A 17,505-nucleotide genomic window follows, 5' to 3' on the forward strand; every position below is an offset into this window, starting at 1 on the left:
GGGGAATACGTCGGTTTTTATTTCTGTACATGTCGCTGAAAAATGACGTATGGTGGTCGCTCTCGGGGTTCGTAGTCGCTCGAGTGATGACCAGGGAGAAGGCGTGGTTTCATTCATTAAAAAATGATGCCTTTTTGGACTACTGGTATTATTGCAACAAAAATAATTTGGTGCCCTCTCGCGGTCAACTTGGGTAATGTTTATTTTAGTCAAACCAAATTGACAAATTTAACATGAAGGAATTTCTGAATTTACAAATATGTTATGTATTTTGTATCGATATTATATAATACAACTCTGTTAAAAGAAAAATCTGTTTAAAATCCAGATTTGTGGTATTTATTCTCTACCGAATATTTTTTAATAAATAGAACCACTTGTTACAATGATAAAGTAGCGATCTGTAGCTTCAGGTGATTAAAAACACCTACAAATTAATGCGATATTTTCTTCGCAAGTATTGTTTTTATTTATTTTTTCGGGTGTGTGGTCTGCAGCACGGGTGGGGCGAGTACATGAACGTCTCACCGTTGGCGCTCACACACAAAGTGGCTATTACTGTTCCTGTTGTGAGCGAGTGTGTGCGTGCGTGCGTGCGTCGTCCATTGTTGCTCGGCTCCATCCCAGCTGAACGGCGCAGGCCCGAAGTAGCGCAGCCGCTCTGAGGTTTGTACCCTACCGCGCAATCTCCGTCTATTTCAGCCTCGGCGCAGCCGCAACGCGAACCCGGTAGCGTAGGGGGGGCGAGCGATGCTCCAGTCGGGATGTTGGTAGCCGGCGTGACCGTGAAAGCTGCACCGATCGTTTTCCCCCATCGTCACTGTTTTATCGTTGGAATGGAGTAAAAGCTCAAAGACAAGAGCTGTTGATCTGCTGCAAGAAGGCCGCTGCTAGCTTGTAGCTGCCGGTTAATGGCAATATTATTGCGCGGGATGGATGCTAAATTCGCCTTTCGGGGCCGCCGCTATCACTTTTCGTTGCTTTTCCGCCGACCCCCTGCGTCGCGCTTATGTAATAACAAGGTTATTACAACGCGGGCTGTTTGTATTCCATTTACATCGATATGCAAAAGTGTCAAACACCAACTGCTTGGCACGTTAGCCTGGGTGCTAAATGCGCGGTTAGCTTAGCATCACCGAGAAGTGATCGTTTAACCGGCAAGTCGTTGAAGACGTTACGGACTTTTCCTTGCATTCGGTGCCTCTTAGTTGTAAACGTTTGTTTTGGTGTTAATTTATCTCGCATTGCTTTATTAATGCACGATCAAAACATTACGTACATCCAATAATAAGCAATACAAGACTTGGGACGCTAAGAGGTGTTATGAAGAGCTACTCACTATGTTCATGACTGTATTCGAATTCCACCGTAACCATGTGTGATTTATTTATTTATCTGATGTGCACGGGAATAGCAATATTAATAAATTTGAAGATGTAATCATGTTTTTCCCCGCACTCGTTGTAAAGGATATGTTAATCTTAATAAAAGCAAGTTTTTACAATGAGTCCTTGCTTCTTGAGGGGTGTCACGAAAGTTCCACAATGGTATCAGGCATTTTGCAGAAAGCAAATCATCACATCTTCCAAAAAAAGGCATAAGAAGTGCAAAGCGTTTCTTGTTGTAAAACTTGAAGTTGCAACAAAACTGAATAGCACTTCAAAAATGCTGAAATATCAAAACCACACCACTTCAAATGGAAAAAAAAAGAATTGAACATATTAGAATGAGTTTTTTATGTTTTGATTTTAAGCTACCTGACTTAATTTGACCAAAAGTTTATGCAAAAATGCATAAGCAAACCTCTTCATATATTTTTTTAATGCTCTCAATTTAAACCTTGCAACCAATATGATAAACTGTCCACTGTAATGAGCGCTGTCTTTAATAAAACATGCTCTAAAAGTCCAGATTAAAATAACATTTGCAGTTGATTATTACATTTTAAAGTGAAAAGTATAATCAGAGAGCAGATACTAATGTATGTTACCTGTACCAGCTGGACATTGATGCTAACTGGAAACCGCTTGCTCCAAACGTTTATTTTGAGACCGCGTTAAAAGTACAAAATGAACTTTTACCTTTCCGTTTTGGTGATGCTCTTGTAAATATGATCTCAAATTGAAATGACCTCTCAATCACATTGTGTATCTAATTCCTTGAAAAAAAAAAAAGAGATCTGAGTACCAACGCGAAGACTTACCTTGAAACCGCAAACCAGCTTTTTGGATGAAATTGAATAAAGGAGATGTGAGTTATTGGTTGACCCACATTTTTTGTGTCCATCCTCAGCTATTGGACCCCTGGATCCAGTTGTGTAGACGCAGGCGTTAATCATGGAAGATCACGCCGTTCATCAAGCCGAACACATGACCACCATCGAAGCGAGTGCCGTCACTCACCAGGTTTCACTCTAGAAATTAAACATTTAAAAAAAACCCAAACAGAAATCAGTTCAGAAATGTGTTCAACATCACCATTCGGATGTATGACAGGTGCACGTGACCACCTTTAACGACACGTCCATGATGAGCGACGACGACGACTCCTCCTCGCCGGACGATGATCCCTACGACGACACAGACATCCTCAACTCGGCCGGCAATGATGAGGTCACCGCCCATTTGGCCGCTGCAGGTTGTGCTTCCCAAGTGTTGAACATATATCATAGAAATGATCTGGAAATGTTTATTACAAAAAAAATGGTTTGAGTAACATAAAATTCCAGGTTTGAAAATCATTGAAAATTGATGTAATGTCAGAAAATGACCAGCAGGTCGCAGCACTGCCTTATTTTCTATTTCAATCCATTTTAAAATAATAATAATACATTTCATTTAGAAGTGCCTTTCAAAAGGACACTTTACAGTCACAGGATAAATTTTTCTGTGGGTGAGCAGCGGCAGCCACACGCCCCAGCGTTCACTCAACCTGGAAGTAACTCAAATCGATAGAAGGCTAGCTAGCTAGCTCGCTCGCTAATACATAGCTAATCGATAGCTAGCCAGACAGCTAGCTATATAGTCAGACAGCTGACGGATAGCTAGTGAGATAGCTAGCGAGATAGCTAACCAGATAACTAATAGATAGCAAATAGCGAGCTAGCGTTCACTCAACCCGGAAGTAACTCGGATAGAAAGCTAGCTAGCTTTTAGATATTTATCTATTTTATTTGGAAATTCACCCACTTTTAGAATTACAGAATGACCGCTTTCATGAAAAACTTCCAAACTGTATTTGCACTTACATTCTTGTCTCCCCCTTCCAGGTCCCGTCGGCATGGCAGCGGCTGCCGCCGTGGCGACGGGAAAGAAAAGGAAGAGGCCCCACATTTTTGAATCCAACCCGTCCATCCGCAAAAGGCAGCAGACGCGTCTCCTCAGGTGAGCTGCAAACACCAAATGTAAGAATACATTTGGGAATTAAGCGGGATGTTTGCTAACAGGAAACTGAGGGCCACCCTGGACGAGTACACCACCCGCGTGGGTCAGCAGGCCATCGTGTTGTGCATGTCCCCCAATAAACCGAACCCGATCTTCAAAGTTTTTGGCGCTGCTCCGCTGGAGAATGTGGTTAGTCTCCCATCACCTTTTTTTTTTTTTTGGGTGCGTGTTCACCTCACGTGATCTCAACGTTGCGTGTCACGCAGGTGAGGAAGTACAAAGGCATGATGCTGGAGGATCTGGAGAACGCCTTAGCCGAGCACGCCCCCGCCGGAGGGGAGCTAGCGTCGGAGCTACCTCCCCTCACCATCGACGGCATCCCCGTCTCCGTGGACAAGATGACCCAGGTGAGCTGATGCTTTTGCTTGAGTGTGTGCCTGGTTGGAAGACATGGAGGAGGAAAAAAAGGGGGGGAATTGGAGATAGACAGGCACTAATAGGAGAAATGCTATGGACAAACTTCGGACATTTCTTTCAATGGGGTAATGCGAGATTCTGTGTAGTTTCAAATCGAGCCCGCAGAGGGCGCCATTGGACAACATGACAGCCCAACAAAATCAATTCTGTCCAGAATCAGAATATCTTTATTGCCAAGTATGTAGAACACACAAGGAATTTGTTTCCGGTAGAACACGCTGCACTAGTATCCTCATCAAAAAAATGCAAAGTGGCCACCGTTCACTCTACCTGGAAGTAACACAGCAGCAAAGTTATGAAAGGAAGGAAAGAAAGTAGTAGAAAAACAAAATACAAGAGCAGCTGGTAAGGCAGCCACTCCCGCGGCGCCATCTTGAAGTAAAAAAAAAAAAAACTAAATAACAAATAACATGACAACACAAAGACACAGAGGCATTCATGCTTCAGCACTTGCTGTACCCTCTTTGTGACATGAAGCAGCAATAACTATCTATTCACTAGCTAATAGCTATTTATTCGCTTGCTAATAGCTATTTATTTTCTTGCTAATAGCTATCTATTCGCTAGCTAGCTAGATTGCTATCTATTTGAGTTACTGCCGGGTTGAGTGAACGCTGGCGCGTGGATGCCGCAGCTCATCCACAGGAAAAAACTTATCCCGTGACTGTAAAGTGACCTTGAGAGTTTTGAAAGTCGCTTATAAATGAAATTTATTATTATTATTAATGCCATAATTTTTCTCGATGATATTATCTGGTTATTAGTTAACTTTTCAACATGTTAAGAGCCTTAAACAGCGTTCTATTCTGGCCATTGCGAAGTCAACACGTCAGCCTGGTGCCATCTTTATAGATTACTCTGTGACTCATTTCCCTTTTTAGAAAGCGCGTTGCTATTTGCGGGGGTCCGTGACACCCCCCACCCTCCGCCATGTTTGTGATCAATACTCATCTCCCTTTGTTTTGTTCCTTCTTTGCTCTTCAAGGACGCGTCCGTGTTCTGCTCACCCCGTCTCCTTCTTTTCCTTTTTGTCGCAGGCCCAGCTGCGAGCCTTCATCCCGGAGATGCTGAAGTACTCGACGGGTCGCGGTAAGCCCGGTTGGGGCAAAGAGAGCTGCAAGCCCGTTTGGTGGCCCGAAGACATTCCTTGGGCTAACGTGCGGAGCGACGTACGATCTGAGGAGCAGAAACAGAGGGTAGATGAATCTCCCGTTTCTGTCAACACAATTTGGGGAGCGGGGAGGAATATTGCAGGCCATAATAAATAGTACCAACACTTTATTTTTATACATAACATGAAAGAATAATGAGTGAAAAAGTAAAATCACAATATATTCCAATCATGGCAATTAAAATTAAAGAGTGGGTGTTCCTGCTATTCACACATTGGCCACTTGGGGGCAGTGTGTTGCCAAGCGTGCATGGAATACAGCGAAATATAAAAAGACCCGAAGAACAAAGTTGTGAATGAGCTTTATAATAATAATAATAATAATACATGTAATTTATAAGCGCCTTTCAAAGCTCTCAATGACACTTTACAGTCACGAGTTTCTATTCATTCAGGGCTTTAACAAATGATCAATTCCAATAATTTGTGATTGATCCGCCCCCTCTAGGTGTCATGGACGCAGGCCTTGCGGACCATCGTGAAAAACTGCTACAAGCAGCACGGCCGCGAGGATCTGCTTTACGCTTTTGAGGAGCAGCAGGCCCCCGCCACGGGCGCGCCGCATCACCTGGCCACCACCCAGAGCATCGCTCACCTGGTGCCCTCGCAGACCGTGGTGCAGACCATCAACAACCCCGACGGCACCGTGTCGCTCATCCAGGTCGGGACGGGGCACACCGTGGCCACGCTGGCCGACGCCTCGGAACTTCCCGGCGTGACGGTGACGCAGGTCAATTACTCGACGGTGGCGGACGGCGAGGTAAGCGAAACCGCGCCGGAATGGATGGCACGAGGGGAAAACCCGGTTCTGATGGCGACGGACTCACCCAGGTGGAGCAAAACTGGGCCACCCTCCAGAGCGGCGAGATGACCATCCAAACCACGCAGGCGTCCGAGGCCACGCAGGCGGTGGCGTCGCTGGCGGAAGTCGCCGTCGCCGCCAGTCACGAGATGCATCCTGGGGCCACCGTCACCATGGCGATCAACAGGTCAGCAAGGCGGCCATTTTGGGGGTCAACACTTCGCTCACTTCAATGTAGAATGATGATTTGATGCACCTTGCTTGATTAGAAAAAAAAGAACATTCAGTCACGTAAAAATTAAACAGTGTCAGCTTCTTATAGTTTTTTTTTGTTGTTGCTACGCAAACACACGCTAGCATGTCAGCAGGTTTCCCAGCGTCAAGGTGACCGTGTCACAAATGGCTCAGTCCCATTGGGGCTCGTTACCTGCACCCACCTGAGTCCTCTCACTGCCATCGTCACACCTCTACCTGCTGTAGTCTGCAGAACATTTTGTTTTCCTACCACCCCCACACCCCCAACCCCCTCGCCAGTTTACAAAGCGTCTTCATCAGTTCATATTCGTAGCCGGCTCGCGCTAATTCGCCCTGGCTGTGATCTGGTTAATAAAATGGCTTTGTTAGCTACGACCCCCCGTAGCACCTGCCGCCTTCGGAGAGTTGTGACAGATTCGCTCTAAGTCCCCAGACTTGAAAAGCCTCTTAGAGTCCTAACCCCCTCGCCGCCCCTCCTACATTTCCCAAATAACCCCTCCAGACAAAACGTACCTCCAATTCTGCACACCTAAGCTAGTATCACTATGACTGATTAAATTCCTAAATTTGTGTGTTTTTTTAACACTGTGGCGTATCGTCTTTTGTGCGTAGCGAGGCGGCGGCCCACGCCGTGGCGACGCTAGCGGAGGCCACGCTCCAAGGCGGGGGTCAGATAGTCCTCGCCGAGACGGCGGCGGCTGTCGGGGCGCTAGCAGGGGTACAGGACGCAACAGGTATTCTTTTTTTTTTCTCTTCATTTTCACTCTGTCATTGTTGGTGGTTTTGCTAGCACGTGGGTTGGCGGGCACTACAAAATAATATTAATAGTAATAATAAACAGATCATCGAATATGAATTGGGGATGTGTTGCTGAAGATTTTGTCAACATTCAGCCTTGCTCTTCCGCTGCAGCCAATTAGCTTGGCAGAGTTTTAAGCTTCCCTCGGTGGGCTCCTCCGAGGCTAATCTACTCGGTGCTGATGTGACAGATGGCGAATGTTGGGCACACAACTTGTTGCGTCACTCCCGTCGTTCTCTTAATGCCGTGCAATTTGTCGGCACTGTAAAATGGTCGCTATTTATGTTTTTTGAGGGGTTGTAAAAAAAAATGATACAATAACTAAAAGTGTTCATTAACTTAAAACACTATGAATAATATGATAGTTAGCGCCAAGCTAACTTCAACAGAATTCCAAAATTTAAGGCCACTAAGTAATCCGATCGTTTTTTTGTATTTCAATGGCCAATCAATCAATAACACAAATGGGCTTTCAAAGCTTAAGTCAGTCAATCAAAGTCACTGCTTCCCTCGAGGGGGTCTCCCCCACCCCGATGCCCCCTCCTGGAGAGCTTTGATCCACTCCCATTAGGAATCTACGTCTTATCTCGAGGACCAGCTGTCAATGCCATAAACTTTCGCGTTTGTTTTGAAAGCGCACACGATGACATCGTTTTTCAACTTCCAGTGTGATTTGACCAAAAACGCCGGCGAGGAAACGTCGCTTTTGTGACAAAGTGACCGCTTGCTATAAACGGAACTGCGACGGCCAGTCCTTCTATGCGCTATTGACCTTAGCGAGCTAATCACTCGAGTAGAGGGCGCCGTTTTGAAGTGCGCCGCCCCGCTGATTGGCTCACGCACACACGCGCGCGCGGCCCTTTTTAACATCTTAGCCACGACGTCGAGGAGTGGCTACTCGACGCGGGCCCGCTATCGCGCTGGGCCGAACTCCCCCCCCACCCCCTCAATAATATAAGCCCTCCACTCTGTCACCAATCACCAGCAAGTGGCTTTAGCCAGAGTGGGTCCGACAATTAGCCTTCGGGATTTGCGCTTTGTAAGTGTAAAAACAATTCCGGCTGCATGCGGATGGCGGTGTGCGCGGGTTTTGGGTCGGTGACACGGACAGATTGGAAGGCGGAGCGGGAGACCCACGTGACAGCGGCGGTAATCCCTGCAGACATTCACAGCTGTGTTGTGGAGGAGACGGACGGCCATGGATGTTCAATTGCGCCATTGTTCGAACACGGACGATCTGAAAGAATAGATCGGCAGTTGTCAACCTTGAGTGAGCCAAGGCGTAGACACACGAGAAAAATCATCAATTCTGGAATGTTCACCTGCTTCTAGGTCTGGTCCAGATCCCAGTCAGCATGTACCAGACGGTGGTGACGAGTCTGGCGCAAGGCAACAGGCCCGTGCAGGTGGCCATGGCCCCGGTAACCACACGCATCAACAGCACCATGACTCTGGACGGCCAGGCAGTGGAGGTGGTGACACTGGAGCAATGATCCGAATTCTGGCCTACAGTTCACACTTCTGTACAAATGTTTTTTTATGTTCATGCAGAAAGTACACGTGATGCGTCCGATGTTTACTTTGTAAAGTGATTTTTGTTTTATTTAGATATTTATTTCTTTTTGTTAAAAATCCTTGAAAATGAACTAAAAACGCCTCACCGATACCTGCACTCCTTTCTGTCTACTCCTGGACAATAGAAAAATACTGAGGTTCACATCACTGTACTCAGGAAGTACATCGTTTTTTTTCTGGTTTTGTTTTAAGTTGGAGGGCCGTAACGGTTTCTCCGAAGCAGACGTTTTAGTGTATAAAATCATGGAACTTTTTTTTCTCAAACAGCTGTTCCCATCTTCTGTTCCTTATTTTATGTCTTTTGCGTCATTTCAATATTTTGACTATCCGTATGTAAATTGGCTTTGTCGGGATAGAATGTAGTATGTTGTACAGACTGCATCATGATCCTTCACAGAAAGATTTGTGATTGAGGACAATAATACAGTAATAAAAGTGAGTTGACTTTTAACATTTTCTATTTGTTGAACTTTGTATTGTGTACTACTACAAATATAAATATCAACATCCCCTTCGTGCCAAAAAAAAGATGGGGTGGTTTTAAGTACTGTACCGGCTCAATGTTTATGCTAATGATTGACGACAACCTAATTTGCATAGACAGTGATGAAATTTAACATGGTTTCGTAACCTCGTTGTCATTTAATTAAACCCGTCTCTATATTTTGAAATTCATGACTGGTTAACAAACAACATTTTGTGTACAGCTCAAAGTTGACGCTAATGTAGCTAGCGATAACGACTAAGCTAGCTTCAAGCTAATGACGCCGTCGTAAATATTGATGTGACAAAACGTCTTTTTACATCTAAATGTCATTTATTAAATTCAGATACATCTTCAATATCGTGTTTATAAAGAACCGATTTACATAAGGGGCTTAATGTGTGTTTAAAAAAGGTTAAACATGAATTGTAATGGGAGCCATTGATGACGAGATAAAATGGCGACATTTCAAATTTGCCGATAACAGCTGTGGGCGCCAATTGTGTCGTTTTATTTAATTTTTACGTCTAAATGCAGGTGTCGTAAACGTTCATGTAACTCATGGTACTTCTTAAAAATGTCTCTTACCCATTCTTCGGCATTATGCTCAGTAAATTATAACTGAAAGGCCATTTTTGGTACTTTTGTGTTTAAAAGAAGAACTTCCTTCCTGGCATCACGCCCAAATTGCAAAAATGTCGCAGGAATCTGACGCAAGGACGTAAATCGTTGTAGAATTGTTGAAATATAACATTTATTCTACACGTTTTACAGCATTGTAAAACGTTATGAATATTTATTTGTCCTTCTACAGAAACTATATTTAAAACAAATTAAAACATTTTCAAACATTTTGGAAAAAGCTCCAGAGAACCACTGAGGCAGTGTTAAACAGCCGCTGTAATGCCAATGTCGTTATTTACATCTACCATCACCATAGCACACATCTGTACACTAACCTAAGAACTTTAAAACTTCTCAGTGACCATTCCCTGCTTCCCATTGCCGTTCTCATCTATCATAAAAGTGTTCTAACCTCACCCAGCAACCTCCCTGCCGTGACAGACAGGACCGTGATTACATCATAAGCCGCCCCAACCTCCTCGGCTTTAAAGCCTGGGATTTGCCCGGAGGGGGTTGTAGGAAAGGGTGAGGGGGGCCTTCTGTTGCATACACACATAGTGAGAGATGGAGAGGGAGCGAAAGAAGGGCGCACGGGCCTTAATCTATCAGGCATCATCCTACATCCCACGTCCTCCAGATTAAAACCGAGGCCAGGTCGCGCTCGGCGTGACGAAACCGTTTTCCTGCCTTGCTGCTTCTACTTTCTGTTAGGTGTGAAAAACCAAATATGCAGGCCTTTACAGCTGAATAAGCAATCCTTCAATGGATAAAAAGGTTACAGTGGCTCCCTTTGACCGGGACCTAGATGTCTTTTTTTTCTATAGCATCCACTCTATGCAATGAAGGTGCTCGATGTAGGATTAGTGCATCCAAAGCAAAGAAGCTATTGATTTGCCAGGGTTGGACGAGTCCTTGTCACGGGCGTATCACGCACGCGGACGCACACTCCAGAGCCGAGCTTTAATCTCCACTAATCGTTTCTTAATACGAGCATCCCGGTCCCTGCACGCAGGCAGGAACACAAGCTGGTGACCAGCCAAGCGAAATCAAATGCAATTTATCAGTTTGAACTAAAATAGTGAGACGCAATGAGATAACTCGTTTTAAGAGTTGTTTGGCCATTTTGAAGGCCATCTATATTCCTGACGTGGACTCACTGAGTTCCAGGTGTGTCCCAATACTTTTGCCCTTCCCTTCCTCACCTTTTCCAAGTCGCCAGTCCAGACGGCGCGTAACAATAATCTCATTGCGTTAATACCCGGTAGCATAGGCGGCGCACTGTCTCCCCTGGCGGCCTCTGTAGTGCGAGAGATATGGAGGAAGGAGAACAAGGGAGGGAGGGAGGTTGGGGTGGTGGTGGTAGGGGTAGGGGGGGTAGATTTTGGTGGGCTGAAAAATGCGGCTGTAACTTGAGCCGGCCCGTCTGGACTAAATGGCCCACAATGCACTTGGATGCAGAGAGGGATACAATGAATCAGTCTCTTTTTTTTTAATTTATTATTCTGTCCAATACAAGCATCACATGGCGCCCACGTTGCTAACAATACAAAATATTAGCCGAATGGGAAGTGCAGCCTTTATAAAGCTCGGGATTTATATACCGGGCAGATAAAGAAGGTTTAATCCCCACATCCCGCTGTCACCTACATTAACTGAGCCTGACCCAGATAGAAGCTATCGGCCTTGAACTGTTCATGGCGTTGACCGCCACGATAGCTTTTACGAAAGCTACGCTTTTCTTTGAGAAAGGGAAGGTTGGTGGTGGTGGTGGAGGGGCAATGAAAAGGGAAGGGTAAGATGACACCGTACCCTTGGCTAATTATGCCACGGAGCTAAGAGAGTGGATGGGGGTGGAGGGTCTTGTCTTGTACTGGCATAAGGTTGTTACAAAGCTTCACCGTGGAAACATACAGTCATGAAAACCAACGAAGAAGACTTTCATAATTACTACGACTCATTAAGGCATAGGAATATTCATAATTCTCCGCAGACGGACAAACATATGCATGTGAGTTTTGTTTTATTACATTTTAAAATTAGTTATTTTTTTGTAAATTTTTCCCCCATTTGTTTCAATGAAGTAAAATGTTCCAACAATAACAGGAATTATTTTGCCCAACCTTAAAGCAAAAAAAAAAGTTTTTACCTGCACAGGTCTTGTTTGCCGCATCCTCCTGGAAAGCGCGAGCTATGAGGCTGTGGTGTGCAGGGGAAGAACCCATCGTCACCCCGCCCTTCACCACCAACAGCCACTCACTCATTTGACTTGCAACGTGAAGCAGATTGGGGTGTTGTCTTGTTGTGTTTTTCTTGCAGGTGGATGCTCTCGAGCAGTAGTTGGCAAGTCTAGAACCACCGGATCCTTCTAGCTCACCAGTGTGAGTTCTACCATTGCCAAACACCACCAAAAAGCTGCCCGACGATGAAACTCGTCGACGTCAAAAAGTGTCGCTTGTCTGTCTTCTCCCATATTGGCACCACACATAATTGCTCAAAGCATATATACAGCAGCAAAAATGTGCTAGTGCCAAAACGGGCGTAAGAAGAAGCCGTTGTCATGGAGATACATCGAGATGGAGATGCTCACCCGAGGGTGCGGCGCGGCGGGCCACAGTGGTTCTTTCTCTGCTCTGTTTATGGCCCTATGGTAATTCACTGATAGTGAGCTCTCACAGTGAATTCTACCAGTGCCATACACAGAACAGGAGTCTAATGTCAAAACCGTCGGGACCGCTGCGGAAAAACCTGAAGAGAAGAGAGAGAACAGATTAAAAACAGCCAAGTCGCTTTGTTGGATGGTACTGAAGGCCCGAGAATGACATTCAAAGTTATCATAATGGCTTCCTTCGCTACTGTTAAACTAATTGAAATTTAAATGTTTAGCTAAACAATTAAAAAAACATGAAGACATATTTTTATGGTAGCTTAAAACGCTCCCACGTTATGCTTTTCCGGTTGAAACGGGTTGGAAACTTTGTTCCATCAAACTTCATCGACCGATTCCTGAAAATGGCCGCCCTCGGGGTCAAACGAGGACACTGCGGCAAGACTACGGCAAAAAAAATAAAATAAATAAGAACACGCAGTTGGCTAGCGTCGCCATTTTGTGTGTACGCAAGCCATGCAGTGATGCTGCTTCCCTGACTTGTGGATGCCGTTGCCGAGGGGCCCAGACGCCCTAGACGCCCCACCCTTTTCTGCGGCCATTATCTTGCTCACCCTGGGCTCATTCCATTGATCCCCGGCCATCCAAACTACGTGCTAAGTGATTCCTCAGACGCCCCAAATGGCTCCCATCGCCATTTCCTGGACTCAAATCAATAGCACTAAAAAGGAGGCACCAAAAGAACTGCTAGTCCTGTTTGGTTATCTAATGAGCTTACAATGACATTAGGTTCATTTAGGGTGGCCTGTGATTTACAAAAAAAAATAATTTAGTCAAGTCATCGCTTTGAGGTACGAAATTACGTCTAAACGTCATGACGTCATCCATAATATTCGTTGCATGTTGATATAAGGCAATATCGGTTTTTTTTTCAAACTTGCTCAATCCGAATACCGTATGTAAAAACAATATTATTCACTCTTTCATTCTTTTGTCACTTATATTTTTAGTTAATATTATTATTTTTTTGTTGGTGCCATTGTTAATCTTCGCTTAATCGCATTTATCCCCAGCAACTCCGATGCTTGTTTCCGGAGGATTTATATATTTATTTATAGTTCGTGTCACGCAATCTTGTCTTTAAAGTCTAAACTTTAAAAAAGGAAAGAAATAAAACGGAGCAAGAAGGGGGGGGGGAGAAATAATTTCCTCGCTTGTTATCATCGTCTTGACAACGATGCCACGATTAACTGAACGAATTTTATATTATTGACATTTTGAAACTGTATAAACGTCATGAGCGGTAATAGTGCGGTAATAGGGTGCAGGTGTAAAAGCAGGTGCAACGCAATTTAAACGTGAATTTCAGATATATTTTTTTAAAGAGGGAAAGACTAGATGAGAATAATAACAACTAACGTAAAACCCCGTATTTAAAACGACGTAGCACTTTCGTTACAATTTTTACGAATGATTCCAATTTTAAAATTCAATTTCAGTAAAGTTAATGCCGTGTTTTTTCGTATTCATTTTCGGCTTGTTTTACAGAAAAAGAAGAAAAAAAGACGAATAAGACAGCGGTCGTGAAATTGTGATAAATGTGTAATTTCGTCCATACCTTACTTATTGCGGATCCATATCGTAGTGCGTCATCGAGGGGGGTTGCCAGATCGTGTGCTTTTAACCTGCAAATGAATATGCCTTCCTTTAAAAAAAAGAAATAATAAAAAATAAAAAACGAAAAGAAAAAATATGAGTGCTTGCTGTGCGTGCTCACGAGCGACGGCGCACAATTCCAATGAGACAAAAGAGGAATCCGAGCAGCGTCGTCAACTTCCTGAGTATCAAATGTCAATTGGAGCTTCACTCCGACTCCTCTCTCTCTCTCTCTCTCTCCCCCCTCGCGCTATCCACCCTCTCTCTTCCGCGTCCCCCCTTTTACCTGGCGTGCACCTTTTTTCTTCCAATGCGCAGGCGCAAAAACGGTGCTCATCACTTCCGCAGGTGGCTTTTAAAAATGTCCCCCTTTCCAAGACCCCCAGTTCCTACCACCCCGTTCGAAGTGTTGAATTTTCAGCCAATGTAAAACGCGTGTGACCTTTTTTTTAGCCCCTCCCGTCCCATTTTAGGATTAAACGATTTCGTTCAATTTTCTAAACATCATCTTTATTTATTTGTTTGGTTTGGGATTTCTTCCCTTTCTCTAATTTTTAATGTATATTTATGCCATTTGAATTTTAGGCGGACCAGATACTCACTCAAAGTCATTTTTTTTTGTCTATGTCAACAAATCTATGAATTTAAAATGCATTATTCTGGTCATGTTTTGATAAGTAAGCATTGCCCACCTATGTGGTTGCATCTCTAGATATTGATTCATATAGCGCTTTAACAAAAGTTGAAGCTGTAACAAAGCGCTTAACATGGACAACTATCCTATCCAGGTAATAAATCAGTCACAAAGATAGTAGAAATCTAAAAAAATGCATTGCATTTTCATTACATTTGATTTACTGTAAATGTTTTAAATAAGTAGTATAATTGAACAATCAAACCGCCATAGAGCTCAATGATAGTGAAACAGAGGCCTTCGAGGCCTGCGGGGCCTTGTCGTATCACATAAGGCCTCTGTGCAACCTCTAAAACAAGATGAAGATAAAAATATAATGCACGGCTGTAATAATAAGCATTTTCTCCTCTTTAGTCTCTTGATGATTAAACAAACAATTAAGCAGACAGCAGTTTACCACCACCACCACCACCACACACGCTCCACCATGGTGCCCCTCCTCCCTTGTGTCAGGCTTAGATGCTGCTAAGGCTCGTCGGGCCTAAGATGCTGGAAGATCAAATGACATCCAGACGGACAGAGATGAAGGAAGGTATACAACCTGCTTGCTTTGCGGCGTCCTCTTCTTGCTTCTCCTCCCCGATGCAATGACTCTGATGCTGTGCGGACGCCTCATATATGGACGCTTTCCTCCTCCTCCGCATACCTGCTGCTCTTAATTAGTCAGATACCTGCACAGTGGAAGGCATCATGAGATAATGTAATATTCAAAAGGTGATGGAGTTACTAGCGTGGATGAATAGCGACGCTGACATCTAGCCCACGTGAATATAGGGAGTGAGACACCCGAGCCTGGGATCACCTGTTAGCGGCGAATGAATATTTAACATGCTAACGTGTGGAACAGGTGAGGATCAGATGATGAGACACACGACCCGGTATGAAATAATGATGCTGTGCCATCAAATGATAGAAAAATAAATAATTGGAATGGGTTTAACTCCCCAAATTAAAAAAATTAAAAAATAATTAAATATACAGGTAACATCCGACTTACAACCGGCTCGACTTACGACTACCTGTACTTACGACCCGGTCGTAAGTTGGATGTTAGCTGTAGTAAACAGGAATATATTACTTTATAGTGTACACTTGTCTTTCAAATTAAATATCACTGAACCTGGAATGTAAAACTTGCAACTAGAATTTTTATTTTTCATACTAAGTACATGTAAATGACACACATATACACGCACACATGCACACACATACCACTCAAAAATGTGGAAAGCAATTCACTCTTGCACAGCTCTAAGTCATAAAGTATCATCCACATCATAAAGCTAACTGAAAAAAAATACTAAAGATGTGCAAAGCTGTTATCTGGGCACAAGGAAGCTACTTTGTACTGCATTAAATTTTAGTTGTATTTTTCCTTTGAGGGGTTAGGAAATGTTGAAATAATGATAAAAAAAAACACTCACACTTAATTAGAGGGTAGTTCCAAATGTATGACTGGTCGAATATATATCCATATATATATATATATATATATATATTCTTTTTTTCCTAATACACAACAAAGTATATTTCAGAAACATTTTAATGATAATATTCACAATGAAAAACACTAATCATTTTGAAGTTGACCGTGATTATGATGACATCCAAGCAGAACGCAATATGCTGCACACAGTGAATGGGTAAAATCTTAATCTTTGATTCGACCACTAAAATGGGATTCGATCAAGGCACTGAAGTGACTCAGAGCTTTTCAAAATGACTCATTCAACCAAACAAAGCCAGCTTTGAATTTGACCCTCCTTGTTCTAACCATGCAAAAACGATCGCCTTTAAAAAAATCTTGCGATTGTTTCCAACCTGTTGTTGTTGTAATGGCGTCTGAGGGTAGGGCTCATACCTTAAAAGGCCGCCGTCGTTGCAGCGGTAGCATCAGTAGCAAAACAGGTCACATGATCATCACCATCTTTAGGAGTACCAATGGGACGGGCCGGAGGAAAGCTTTTTGGCATGACGTCACCGCTTTGTCCTGCACTGCGGTGAAAATGAGGAGCTTTAAATATTTCATTGAGCGTGTCGGGTTGCTGCACCTCTGGAGGTCAGCGCTCTTCCGTCTTCATCCTCTCAATGCCGAGGGATGATTGAGGCGGCCAATTCTGCAGAAAAACCGACAAATAATTAGTGTTGAGCAAACAAAAAATATGTTAGTATGAGAGGAAAGCACTTTGAAAGAGTGACTGATGTTCCTTAAGGCTATGATATGGACATCTGACAGTTTACATGACTGGTTACCAGCCAATCGCAGGGCACAGATAGACAGACTACTACTAGCATTCGCAATCACACCTAGGAACAATTTAGTGTGTGTTCTATTACCCTAGTATGCATGTTTTGGGAAAGTGTTAGAAATATGACAAGTACTGTTAAAGTAACATTAATCGAACATATCGGATATTTCTATGCTCGTTGTACAGTGCAACTACATTCATGACAACAAGGTGTGATGAAAAAACAAGAGGAAAAAGACGTAACAACAGTAGTAGGGTGAATAGCCGCCTAGAAATGGGACAGATAGATGCGTGACAGAATTTTTTAATAGCCTAGAAAGGATTAAAGTGCCTTATGTCACACCACATTTCACCTCCTCCCTTTAAAGCACTGGTACGGCCATGTTGAAAACAGGACACCAAGCGCCATCGTCTGGCGATAAAGGAGAAGTTAAAAATAGAAGCACTTACAATAAAATACCACCAAGAGAAACATCATAAAATGTCTGAAAATAACAAAGAAATATAATTAGAATCAAATAAACGAGGAAAAACTTACCGTGTAGCATGCTAGCACTCTAAGGAATGGGGTTTATCAAGGCTTCTCGAAGAAGATGGTTGTTTAGAACGATGCTGCCGTCTTGTGGAAAACTCCGGTACTACAACAATTTCCAAAGCAGAAACTATTAGTGTAAAGTACATTTATGTGAAAATATAAAAACAAACTCAAGTGTCTCATATAACTTCATAAA

General features: G+C 43.5%; 1 protein-coding gene across 1 annotated transcript; it reads left to right on the forward strand.

The window, feature by feature from the left end:
* Positions 1 to 640: 640 nt before the first annotated feature.
* Positions 641 to 8,913, forward strand: nrf1 (nuclear respiratory factor 1). Its single transcript, XM_088989198.1, has 11 exons — positions 641 to 666; positions 2,293 to 2,405; positions 2,496 to 2,637; positions 3,269 to 3,383; positions 3,446 to 3,572; positions 3,650 to 3,790; positions 4,898 to 5,056; positions 5,480 to 5,791; positions 5,863 to 6,020; positions 6,701 to 6,822; positions 8,220 to 8,913. Exons 2-11 carry the CDS (start codon positions 2,337 to 2,339, stop codon positions 8,378 to 8,380), a joined length of 1,506 nt encoding a protein of 501 aa, XP_088845324.1. The 5' UTR covers positions 641 to 666; positions 2,293 to 2,336; the 3' UTR covers positions 8,381 to 8,913.
* The last annotated feature ends 8,592 nt before the right edge of the window (positions 8,914 to 17,505 follow it).

The sequence above is a fragment of the Hippocampus bargibanti genome, linkage group LG22, assembly GCF_051943395.1.
Source record: "Hippocampus bargibanti isolate YZ-2025 linkage group LG22, ASM5194339v1, whole genome shotgun sequence".
Taxonomy (NCBI): Eukaryota; Metazoa; Chordata; class Actinopteri; order Syngnathiformes; family Syngnathidae; genus Hippocampus; species Hippocampus bargibanti.